This window comes from Vombatus ursinus, unplaced genomic scaffold (genome assembly GCF_900497805.2).
Source record: "Vombatus ursinus unplaced genomic scaffold, bare-nosed wombat genome assembly UNPS02014863.1, whole genome shotgun sequence".
Lineage (NCBI taxonomy): Eukaryota > Metazoa > Chordata > Mammalia > Diprotodontia > Vombatidae > Vombatus > Vombatus ursinus.
In genome coordinates, this window is record NW_020954641.1 from 21128910 (window position 1) to 21141788 (window position 12879).

At 40.3% G+C, this 12879-nt stretch overlaps 1 protein-coding gene across 3 annotated transcripts in view; it reads left to right on the forward strand.

The window, feature by feature from the left end:
* Positions 1–12879, forward strand: part of ATP10B (ATPase phospholipid transporting 10B (putative)) — a 334760-nt gene that overhangs the window by 298933 nt on the left and 22948 nt on the right. For all 3 annotated transcript variants that reach the window (XM_027842047.1, XM_027842049.1, XM_027842048.1), the window contains 3 exons: positions 1436–1754; positions 5737–5813; positions 6797–6922. In XM_027842047.1, the coding sequence (XP_027697848.1) occupies positions 1436–1754; positions 5737–5813; positions 6797–6922 (522 nt within the window). The remainder of the gene's footprint in view (positions 1–1435; positions 1755–5736; positions 5814–6796; positions 6923–12879) is intronic.

Sequence of the window (12879 nt, forward strand, 5' to 3'; positions counted from 1 at the left end):
CTCTCTCTCTCTCTCTCTCTCTCTCTCTCTCTCTCTCTCTCTCTCTCCCTCCCTCTCCCTCCCCCCTCTCTCTCCCCTTCCTTCTTTCATTTTGGATTATCTGTATTTTCTTTCATATTCAGGTCATGCCCAGACCTAACTGAAATGACTGCAAGGTGATGAAGTATTTTTCAGTGTATCAACAGTTTCTCAGTGCTGATGTGCATGGCAGACTAATGGAAAAGATTTAGCAATCTGACACTGGGGCTAGAGTGCTGGACTTAAAATCAGAAAGACCTGTTTATACAAGTCTTACTAGCTGTGTGACCATGAACAAACCACTTAGTTGTTTTTTTTTTATCATCTGTAAAATGGGGATTAATGATACCTCTGGTGTTTAAATCACAAGGTTGTTATGAGAAACCAATGAGATCATTCATATAAAGTGCTTTGCAAACTTTGAAGTTCTATCTAAATAACATCATTGTGTGATACAAAGGTTTGGTATGATACTAAACTCAGAGCTAGCAGACCTGAGTTCTAGGACCCACTCTATGACAGACTCACATTATGAGTGTGGTCAAGCCATTTAAAGATTTCCATGTCTCTCTTATCTTCAAAGTTTTGTAGACACTAATTCCTATCCTACTTATATCACAGGGTTGTTGTAAGAATCAAATGTGGATTTGACAGCATTTTGAAAAGAATAGAATGAATGGAATAAAGGAAGGAAGAAAGGGAGTGAGAGAGGGAAGGAGAGAGAGAGGAAGGAAGGAAGGAAGGAAGGAAGGAAGGAAGGAAGGAAGGAAGGAAGGAAGGAAAAGAGACAGGAAGGAAGGAAGGAAAAAAGAGAAAATAAAGGAGGGAGGGAAAGAAAGAAAGGAAGGGAGAGAGAATGAAGGGAGAGAGAGAGAATAAGAAAGGGAGGGAGAAGGGAAGGAAGGAATAGAGAAATAACAGCATTTATCAGGTGTTTACTATAATTTACTCTGTGATAAGTATCAGCGATACAAACAGAAAAGTAAAACAACCTCTTCTTTCATGGAGTTTACATTCTAATAGTGGAGACAACATCCATATTTAGGTTTTGACTGCAAGTCAGATGGAAGGGGCCCATGGTCTTAGGGTGCAGCAGCCAGGTAGGTTGCAATGTATCCTCTTTAGTATAATAAAGGTGGCATGTGTTTATTAAGTGGTAGAATTTATTATTCTTTATTATTATTGTTTATTATTGTTGTTGTTGTTACTATTTTCTGTCTTATTTTATCCCTGGATCAACCCTCATCTTAATGAACAAGTTCTTGCTCTAGTCATACTCTCCTGAGTTCCACTGAAGCAAGGGATTTTGGTTCCACTGAAATATCTTTGATGCTATTTCAAATGTTACAGTGCCGAATGAAGAAAGTAGAGAGACTTCAAAATCTTGATATACGTTCTTCTATGATTCCCTTTAAAGGAGACCTGTGAATCAATCCTCAACTGTGCTTTGGAAGAGGTGAAGAGACATGACACAAGCCAAGCAGAAAACCAGGTCTTTGGCATCCATCTTTCTTCTCAGGCGCCATCTTCCACCATGGGAGCTACAGGTTCAGATTTTGGACTGGTGATTGATGGGAAGACTTTAAATATCATTTTCCAAGGGAATCTAGAGAAGAAATTTCTGGAGTTGACCAAATATTGCCGCTCGGTCCTGTGCTGTCGTTCTACTCCACTCCAGAAGAGCATGGTAGTCAAGCTGGTGCGGGACCAGTTGAAAGTAATGACTCTATCCATAGGTAATTTTCATACCAGGGAAAGGGAACAATGGGATCCAGCTGGCCAGGAAGGGGGTCAGGACCAGAATGAAACTTGGCAGGTGGTTTGGGGATCAGTAGGATAGAGTCAATGGTCATCTAGGTGGTGCAGTGGATAGTGCACTGGGCCTGGAATCAGGAAGACTCATGGTCATGAGTTCAAATCCAGCCTCAGATACTTCCTCACTGTGTGACCCTTGGCAAGTTACTTAACCTGTTTGTCTCAGTCTCCTCATCTGTAAAATGAGCTGGAGAAGGAGATGACAGACCACTCTGGCATTTTTGCCAAGAAAACCCCAAATGGGACTCATGAAGTCAAACACAACTGAAATGACTGAACAGCAACAAAAATAGAGTCAAAATCACAGTAGGACCAGAGATCAGAAAAAAGCCAAGGCTCTGACAGCCAAGAGATCAAAGTAGAATCCAAGAAGATTGTGGTTTATGTAGTCAAAAGAAGTGAATGTTCTAAGAAGCTAAGAAATCAGTAAGTTAGAATGAAGTAACCAGGTCTCAAGGGTTAAGGCAGACAAAGGCCAGGAATCCAGGAAGTACAGGTAAAGCAGAGAGAAATTATCAATAACAGAGGCACAGAAAGGAGCCTGATCCTCTAGCAGGCTTTTCCCTCTGGCCTCCTACATTCCAAAACTAAGCTTAGTAACTTATAAAACAAATGCTTAAATAGATGTTGTTTTTATTACATTTGATTTCCCACTGAGTAACCCTAGGCTAGAAGTAACCCTAGGCCAGAAGGAGTGCTCTGACCCTAACTGATGTACTGGGATACAATGGAAAGCTGGCACTAGTGTCAGAAGTTCTCAGTTCAAATTCTGCCACTGTCTATTGAGTGTGTGTAAGCCTCTGGGATACAGCTTTCTTAACTGTAAAATAAAAGGACTGGACTAGCTACCATCCAAGGTCCTTTCAGTCAGTAAATAAATATTTATTAATCACCTGCTGTGCCAGGCACTGTGCTAAGCACTGGATATACCAAAAAAAGCAAAAGATAGTCCCTGCTTTAAAAGAGCTGACAACCTAGGTTATGATCTTAGTAAAAGAATCAGAATTACAGCAATGTCCTTACAGATAAAGTCATTACATTTTACCTTCTTCATCTACAATCCTCAAGTGTGATTTTGGAGCATGAAATTTGGGGAAAATTTCAATACACTTTACACAGTATCCCCTTTATTAATTACATCTCACCTAAGTATTCAGCATAAGGCAACATTAAGCTGCGTAGAGTTTATAAGAGAGCAAACCTTTGGTGAGAGCAGCCCATTTGGATCCAGAATTCTCCTCCACTGAGCTTCAGTCTCCCACTCATCACAAAAATATTACAGAGCTCATTCTTTAGGGTCAGAGATGTACTGTAATCCCATAGCAACAGAAACATAGACAGCTCAGGAGAGAAACTGCCTCCACTTTCCAAGGCTTGCTAATGGAAGAAGTTAAAGGCTGAGACAGTTCAGCCATGGGGAAGATTTAAATAATTCATTTCCACATTATTTAAAAAAAAAAACTAATTATGGGAAGAATAAAGGCAGCCACAGATGACATGCTACTTTTTTGAGATCAATAAATTTGTTTCAAAATAATTATGGGAAGAATTTTTTTCTCTCTTCGAGTTCAGCATTCTCTATGGTGAATAATATTAATTTAATTGCAGCCTATTACTGAGAAGGAGCTGTAAAAAATAAATAAAGTGGAGGCAATGCAGACTCAGAGATAAGCTGCTAAAAGTGAATTCAGAATCAGGCTTTGGGGAAGAAAGGGATCTTCAGGGAAACAATGTAGTGGTTGGTCTATCTCTTATCCCTTTGAAAGATCCCTTTCAATCAGCAGAAGAAGGTCTCATGCTACAGAAAACAAAGACATTAATGCCAGATTCCCTAAAGCACCTTTTTTTTAGTTTTTAGGCAATTGGGGTTAAGTGACTTGCCCAGGGTCACACAGCTAGTAAGTGTCAGGTGTTTGGTCTGAGGCCAAATTTGGTCCTCCTGACTTCAGGGCTGGTACTTTATCCACTGCGCCACCTAGCGGCCCCACCTAAAGCACCTTTGTTAATTTGTTTTACTTATTAAGTTTGTTAAGTTATTAAAACTAAATGTGCATCCTCAGACACTTACTAGTTGTGTGACCCTGGGCAAGTCATTTAACCCTGGTTGCCTCAGGAGAAACCCTAAATCTGCCCCAAACAAAACTTCATTCAATCCTATTTTCTAAGGTTCAATTCAATTCAATTCAATAAATATTTATCATGACAACTATATACCAAACACTGTTCTAGGTACTTAGCACATAATCACATAATGACAAATTCTCAGAAGTAGAAGGGGTTTCAACGTCACATAGTCTTACCCTTTTTTGGAACAGTCTCAGTCTCTTCATCTGACACACAGGAGGCACCTATAATAAATTCTTGTTGATTGATTGATCTATAACATGAGGAATTTGGACCAACTGCTCTCCCGGGTCCCTTTGAGCACTAAAATCCTGTGAAAGTATCCTACAAAAAAGATGCTCAACAATTGATCACTCAGATTCTGCTTGAGGACCTCCAGTGAGGGAGAGCCAAATCCTCGTATACACACACACACGTACCAAAGGGTTATTTCTCTGGAACATCATCCTACTGCTTCTTATTCTCCCTTGAGCCAACAAAAATAAACCTAATTTCTCTTCTAGATGACTGCCTTTCAGATGCTTGAGGACAGCTATCACATTCCCTTTGATTCTCTTCCCCAAGCTAAACATCCTCAGTTCCTTCTGCCAGTGCTGCTATAAAGCACAACCTCCTGGCCCCTCACCTTCTTGGTCTCCTCTGGATGTATTAGTTTATTAACTTCTAGTTTGTCAATGTTCCTCTAAAATGCAGGCTCCCAGGACTGATCACAATGCAACAATCAGAAACAACACAACCCCTGCCATCAAGGAGCTTACAATCCAGTGGGAAAGGATAATGTGTATCCATAGAAATAACATGACACAATGTAGAATAGGATGAAAGCAAATAGGCACCAGACAAAGTGGGACAGGAAATATGAGGTACAGATCAAATTTACCTGGAAAATCAGAGAACGCTATAAAGGAGGTGGCACCATAACTGGACCTTGAAGAAATAAAGGAATTTTGACAGGTCTAGGTCCAGACATGGGCATAGTAGATAGAGTGCTTGACCTCGAGTCAGGAAGACTCATTGTCGTAAGTTAAAATCTGGCCTCAGACACTTACAGCTGTGTGACACTGGGCAAGTCACTTAACCCTGTTTGCCTCAGTTTCCTCATCTGTAAAATGAGCTGGAGAAGAAAATGGCAAACCACCCCAGGATCTTTGCCAAGAAAACTCCAAATGGGGTCATAAAGAGTTGGACGCAACTGAAAAACAACTAAACAACAACAGAGGTAGACATGTGCACCATACCTAGGAGAGGAAAGTTTAATCTGTGTGAATGTATAGAATCAGAAAAATTGAGAAAAGCAGAAAAGTTGTAAAAGACAAGTCTCTAGGGTCCAATATTCTAGTGACAGATTTCCCTTAAAGTTTCATTCAGTGCCTTGTGAAAAAGACTCAGCTAAGAGAGGAAACTAAGGTGAACTAGAAAGAACTCTGTATCCAGAGTCATTGGCTTGTAATTCTAGTTCAAACTCTGCTATTATATAGCTATGTGACTATGTGACTATGTGACTTGTCCAAAGTCTCTTGGCCTCTTATTCCTCACTGATAAAATTCTACAAGTATTGATCGGGTACTTAAATTGTTCCGTGCACTATGCTAGGCAATGGAGACAAAAAGATGACACTGAAGGAATGTTTTCTAATTCCCTCATAGTCCCTCTGGTTTGGTTTGCTGTCCAAAGCATCTGAAGCCTGTCTTTTCACATTTCAGCTTTGCAATGTACACAAAACCACAGAAGCCCCATTTGTTATGCACTCTTCATCAGTCATTCTCCATCTGTTCTCAGGTGATGGTGCAAATGATGTGAGCATGATTCAAGCTGCTGATGTTGGAATTGGGATATCTGGGCAAGAAGGCATGCAGGTATTACTATTCTCCTTTTTCCTTACTCTTTCCCTATGTTAGATATAGGCAACTACCTAAGGTTTGTAGGTGATTTGCTCTCAAGAAGAGATACAGGCCAACTCGTTACCATCCACAAGTTGGTTGGCTTTCAGGCTTCCCTACATTCCCTGTCCAATGTCTGACCAAGTTCAAAACCAGCTATTTAGGGAACTGACTGTACAATCAATGTGTGGGTTGCATTACAAAACCAAGCTCTCAAACCAAAGTTAAGTGCAAAGTAGTAGTCCTCTGAGCTATCAATTTCACTTGGCTTAATCCTACATCTCTGTAAGTTCTACCCATGTTTCAAGTTTTTTCATGTAATCCATTAAAAAAAATACTACAAGAACTATGCTCTGTCAATACATTTGAAAATCTGTGCCAGCCACAATTTTTTTTAGGATGATAGCCAGAATCACAAATTAAACTTATGATGCTAGAAAGGTAGTTTTGAAACCATTTGTCAGGGGAAGCTAGGTGGTGCAGTGAATAGAGTACTGACCCTGGAGTCAGGAGGACCTGAATTCAAATCCAGCCTCAGACACTTGACACTTAATAGCTGTGTGACCCTAGGCAAGTCACTTAATTAACCCTGATTGCCTTCAAAAAGAAAAAACCCCAGTAACCATTTGTCTAATTTGGTCAAAATCTGTCCTTTAGAAGTTTTCCTGAAACAGGCATCACAGGAATGAAAAGCTGTTCATCCCAACTGTAACTGTGGCTTGGTCCTCCATCTCACCAGAAATGAGGTGGGAAGTGATCTGTATGTCTAAACAAAAGAGATGGCAGAGCAAATTAGTCCAATTATCATGTAATGGTGATTACCCTTTCAGCTCCTGCCCCTTGGAGATACAAAAGTGAGATTTCTCCTTCCTGGGCAGTTTCTTTGGGATTGGGAATCATCTGGGGCAGGGTAAGTAAAGCAGTCAAGTTTAGATGACTTTTCAGCTCTCACTTTTCAGGCTGTGATGTCCAGTGATTTTGCCATCTCTCGCTTCAAGCATCTCAAGAAGCTCCTGCTTGTACACGGCCACTGGTGCTACTCACGTTTGACGAGGATGGTCATTTACTACTTCTACAAAAATGTGGTAAGTGCCCCTCTTAGGTCTTTGTGTGTGAGGACCCTGCCCTGCCCATCAAGCCTTTGCTGTGGGCCAGAAAAGCCCTCATCATAGAAGTCAGCAGCCACTGTTCACTGTGACTAATGAACAAACAGAAGACCTGCCTGCATCAGTATTCCCTTATCCAGCCTTTCAGTGCCTGAGGTACAAATGTACCACAAATATACAAATATAAGGTATTAACCAATGAGTGCCCTTTTATCACACTTACAGAGAGTAAGGGCATAAAGAAGATGAGACAAAGGACAGGTAAGTTTTGATATGTGGATAAGTGCTAGCAAAGATATAGAAAACTGGAGTTTTACCAGGTAGGTCACTAAGTAAGGGTGTCTTATAGGTCCAGGACAATGTGTGGGGGCTAAGAACTGCTGAAAAGGTATCAAAAGTGTGTGTAAGAGGATGACAGAGGGATAAATGTGAATGTGCTTAATTTGGGGATTTTTTTTCTCCCTCCCTTCACCAATTGACACACCATGGAACTCAGGCCAGACAAGTCACCTCTGAGCCACAGTTCTCTCTACCTACGAAATAAATCCCTCTGCACTTGTCAGAGGGTCATCAAATAGAGCTGCAGGAGAACTTTTCTAATATCTCTTCCAGCCCCCTCATTTTACATATGAGGAAACTGAGACCTAGAAAAGTAAAGTTTCCATGAGCTACCTCATATACGGGAACAAACAGAATGTTACTATGAATGTTAGTGGTGGCAAAACTCATTTCTTTCAAGGTGACCTTTTCCTGTTCCTCTACTTTTTTATAATACTCTAGTTTCCCACTTCACAACATTCAATACATCAGTAAGGAATGTGTAACTTAAATATGGACTTAACCTCAAGTCACCCAATATCAAATTAGCCAATGCACTACGGAAGGGGTAACAGTAATGATGATGATGAAGATGAAGATGTTAATGAGTAGGTAGCACTTACATAGGCCCTTTCAAGTTTCCAAAGCCCTTTACAAACATTATCTCATTTGATCCTCACAACAACCCTGTGAGTTAGGTGCTATTATTATCCCTATTTTTAAAGGAAAGGAAAGGACTGGGAGAGTTTAAACAACTTGTCAACAGTCATACAGCTGATAAGTGTCTGAGATAAGATGTGAGCCCAGGTGTTCCTGACACCAAGTCCAGCATGCTTATCCTCTGTACCACCCGGCTGTCCGCTGATACCCAACTGCCTATCACTACTGTGCTTGTTTTCTGAGAAACTGGGAGGAACTGGGTTTGGGGACCTGGAAGAAAAAGAAACTATTGAAGCAGAAAACAAAGAGAAAAAAAGAAGGGAATAGAACTTCCAGGGAAGATCCACATTTTTAATCTTTGATGGGACAAGTTGCCCACTAGTCTAGAAAGCAGAAGACTAAGATGTCCTGACCAGGCTAGAATTTCTGGATCCCTTCCCTCATACAGAGTTCAGAATGAAAATGAGCCTTAGATGGGGAAACTAAGGCCCAGAGATATCCAATGATTTGCAAGAGGTCATACATCAAGTGGCAGGCCTAAAACCCTGGCCAGCTGACTCCCAGTTCAGTTGTCCATCTACTACAAGGCTCCTGCCTCAGTTGAATGGAACAAACTGGCCTTGAGAAAATAAAACTACCTGTGCATCTTGGTTTCTTCCTCTATAAAATGAGGATTGTGATATTTCCTTTGTGTACCCCCAAAGAAATAGTGAGAAGACCAAACAGGATAATGTGCATGAAAGTGTTTTGAAAAGTAAAAATGTCCATGCAGATGTGAAAAATCATTTTACAATATCCATTTGACCCTGAAAATGTTTGCCTGTCATATTTCTGAGGACCAAAAAAAAATCAAAATAAAGTATGAGTTATCAGCATTAGGGAGAGACACAGACTCGTTGTGGTACTGAGGCCTTCTAGGAGATTCTGGGACTAAAGTTAGAAGCTCTTGATTAAAAAAAAAAATTGGTAAGAGTCAGAACATTGCTATGCCAAAGAGGGCACAAATGCCTGAGTTAGTGCTTTTCATTATCTAGTTCAAGGACCTTGGAATAATCCCCCAGGACCTCCAAACATAATCTGATTCCTGTTTGCATAAGGAAAAAAGGATGATTAGAACCAGGGAATGGAAGACAGGCACATTAGACAAGTGGCATCTCAAAAACACAAATTTTTATCTTTTGCTCTATTTTCTGGGCCTTGCTGGCAGCCACTGTCACCATCACCACTCAAATACAGCAAGCATATCTGCTCAAAGTTTAATGTATATGTAAATGAGTAGCAGTGAAAAGAATAATGCAAATTGGATAAACTGGGTAGTAATTGCATTTCAACAAGTCAGTGCAAACAAGTCATTCCATTTGACTCAAAATTCACTTTAAGCATGAAAAATTGTTTACTTAGAATTCAGTGTCCATGTTTAAAAAATATATATTTAAAAAGTCATCCTTCTGAATAAGACTATGACTTCTTAACATTAAATTTCTAATATGGAAAAAAAAAAAGAAAGAAACTTTTCCTGGCTAAGTGTGCTTTCAACGCTTATGTGATATTTATTTTCAGCCTGATGTGGTATTCTAACTGGGTGACACTGATGCAGCATTATCTCCCCCTTGCAATTAGAGGGTGGAGAACTATGACTTCCACATCCGCAACCCATTTCATCAGGGATTAAAAATCTGGCTGCTTAGAAGTTTGAACTATGAATTAATTATGGCTGCTGTGGCTTCTCAGAGGAAACAGGATGGGTAGAAATTGAAGCAATGCCGTCACCAGATCTAAAGCATTTCTCAAAAGGTGAAAAAAACAGCAAAAGGTGGGGAAACAACGAATCCTGACCTGCTCTGAGGAGACAGCAAAAAAATAAATAAATAAATAAAATAACTCTTCTGGTGTTGCAATCTAGATGCTGAAGGATATGTTAATTCTTCCTCAGCTGACTCATAAAGGTCTGAATCCAAGGTCAAGCAATCCTTCCACAGTACCTACTATGTACCTAGGACATAGGTGGCTATGTGGTGGCAGTGCACAGAGCACCAGGCCTGGAGTAAGGAAGAACCAAGTTCAAATCCAACCTCAGACACTTCCTAGCTGTATGATCCTGGCCAAATCACTTAACCCTGTTTGCCTTAGTTTCTTTGCCTATAAAATGAGTTGGAGAAGGAAACGGCAAACCACTCTAGTATCTTTGCCAAGAAAACCCCCAATGGGGTCACGAAGAGTTGGATACCACTGAAACAATTGAACAACAACAAAATGTGCCCAGATCTTTGCTAGGAGAGGGAAAATATAGGATCATAGATTTAGGGCTGGAAAGGATTTTAGAGGCCCTCAAGTCCAACTCTCTCCTTTTACAGATGAGGAAACTGAGGCACAGAGAGGTTAAGTGACTTGCCCAGGGTCACAGAGCTACCAAGCATCTGAGGAAGGATTTGAATCCAAGTCTTCCTGACTCCAGGTCCAATTTCTTAGCCACTATACCATGTTGCTTCCCTTCTGTAAAAACAAATCAAAACCCTCAGTCACTCTCTCACTGAGGGGAAAAAATACGTTGGTGGGGTGGGAGTGAAGAGATGTTGATCATATGAGCAGCTTCAATGAATTTAAGGGGAGCTTTTCTCTGAAACATTGATCGTGGCATGATATTTGCAGAACTGGTCTCAAATCCAGGAAGACCTAGGTCCGAATCCTACTTGGTACATATTGGCTATATGATTCTGGGTAAGTCACCACCTCTCAAGGTTCTAGGCAACTCTTTAAGACTGTAAATTATAGAGAAAGTCCCAACCTGAATTGGTAGAGGGAACTTCCATATCTGGGAATTCCCTCTACCAATGAAATCATAAATCCAGTTCCCTATGCCTATGTCTATCCCTATCCCTATCCTCCCTATGGAGTGTGAACATGAGTTTTGCTCTCTTGTTAAAAAAGGAATAAAGACAACTCATGCTTAATGCTAATAGATCAGGCTGCCCCAAGATCAATCAATCAATAAGCATTTAGTGTGTATACTTTGTGCTATGCACTGTACTAAATGCTAGGCATACGAAGGCCAAAATGAAATAGCCAATTCCTTCAAGAAGCTTACATTCCACTGGGAAGATGAGTTTCTGTTGGTGCCTCCAACAAGATGGGTTTCAATGATTGGGGCTGCCCTTAAGATAAATGGTTTGGCTCAGATTTTCTGGAAGATGTACTCAGTTGAGAAGAGCCAACTTTTGTTCTGGTCTATAAAAGTGAGCAGACAAACCTCCCTTTTCAACATTTCAAAATTTTTCCTTCTGCCTTTTTTTTCCCAGAGAGAAAAATGGAAAGGGGAGGAGTGGAAAGATTTGGAAAAGTGAATAACATTATTTTTCAAATATTCGTTATTCAAAGACATTATGCGAAGTGTTGCCTAATTCCTTACATTTGCATAACACTTAGTTTTCAAAGTGTCTTTCTATTCACGAGGTCATTTGATTCTTAGAACTCAGTGAAGATGGCAGAGCAGGTATTTAATGAGTACACAGCTTAAGCATAGTCAGCACTAGTGTTGCCTATCAGAAGACCTGGGATCAATGCCCAGCTTCCCAAATCACACTGGCATTGGGAAAATCATTTCATTGTCTAGGGCCATTTGTTCTTTGATCTGTAAAGTAGTGAAAGTGATCTCTAAGGCCCCCTGTCAGCTTGAACATAGTAGGATTTTATTATCCCCATTTTGCAGATGAGAAACTGAAACAGCAGTGTCAGGGATCGAAAGTCAGCCTTCAGATCAGGACAGACTGGTTTCAGGTCCTGCCTTTGACACATAGGCAGGTCACTTAATCTCTCAGTGCTCTAAGTAACCCTCAAAGAGCATAGTTGGCATATGAGCTACTAATTTGCATTACTGGGGGGAGTTTGCACAGTAGGAATTTTTCCTTATCCTGTGTCTCAGTATAGTTAAATGAATTGTCCAATGTCATGTGCCCAGTAACTGGAAGGACTGTAGGTAGAAACCAGATTTTCTAACTCCTAGTCCAGTCTATGAAATAAATCTTAGTTCCATTACTAAGCAGCTGTGTGACTAAGACTATCTTTAGAGACAGATGGAGTTTCTTCCATCTGTAAAATGAAGTATTCTCCTTCTCTTGGAAATGAATCCTAAGAGAGAAATGCCTAGGATTTGCCACGAGGACATGGGGACAGGAGGGAGACTATAGATAGAGAACAGACCTGTGATTTTACTGGTACCAGGAACTCTCAGCTCCTTCTACCAATGCAAGCCAGCACTTTATCTGCAATTATGGTCTTACAGAATTACCTCCAGCATTGAAAGGTATAGTGATTTGCCCAGAGTCACACACAGCCAATATGTGTCAGAGGCAGGATTTGGACATAGGTCTTCCTGGCTCCAAAGCTGTCTATCCAATATGGCATGCTGCCTTTAAATTAACAGCAACAACAACAACAATAATAATAAACAACTCACATTACAGCTATATCAAATGTGTTCCCCATAACAGCCATTGTAGATAGGGAAATAAATATTATTATAATTTCCATTTTATAGATAAGATAACTCAGCTACCTGGCACCATGGTTAGAGCACTAGACCTGGAGTTAGAAAGACCCAAGTTCAAATTCAGCCTCAGATATTTACTAGCTGTGACCTTGGACTAGTCATTTAACCTCTGTCTGCCTCAGTTTTCTCCATTGTAAAATGGGGATAATTAGTAGCACCTACTTCCTAGGGTAGTTGTTAAAATCAAATGAGATAATATTTGGTCAGCACTTAGCACAGTGCCTAGCGCATAGGTGCTTAATAAATGTGTGCTCCTTCTTCAGCTAATAAATATATGTTCTATCTGCCTTACTGGTATGTTAAATGGAAAGCCTAAAATCACATGTGGAGGGAAAAAAGAATTTAAAAAGATAGATAGATAGATAGATAGATAGATAGATAGATAGATAGATAGATAGATAGATAGATAGAT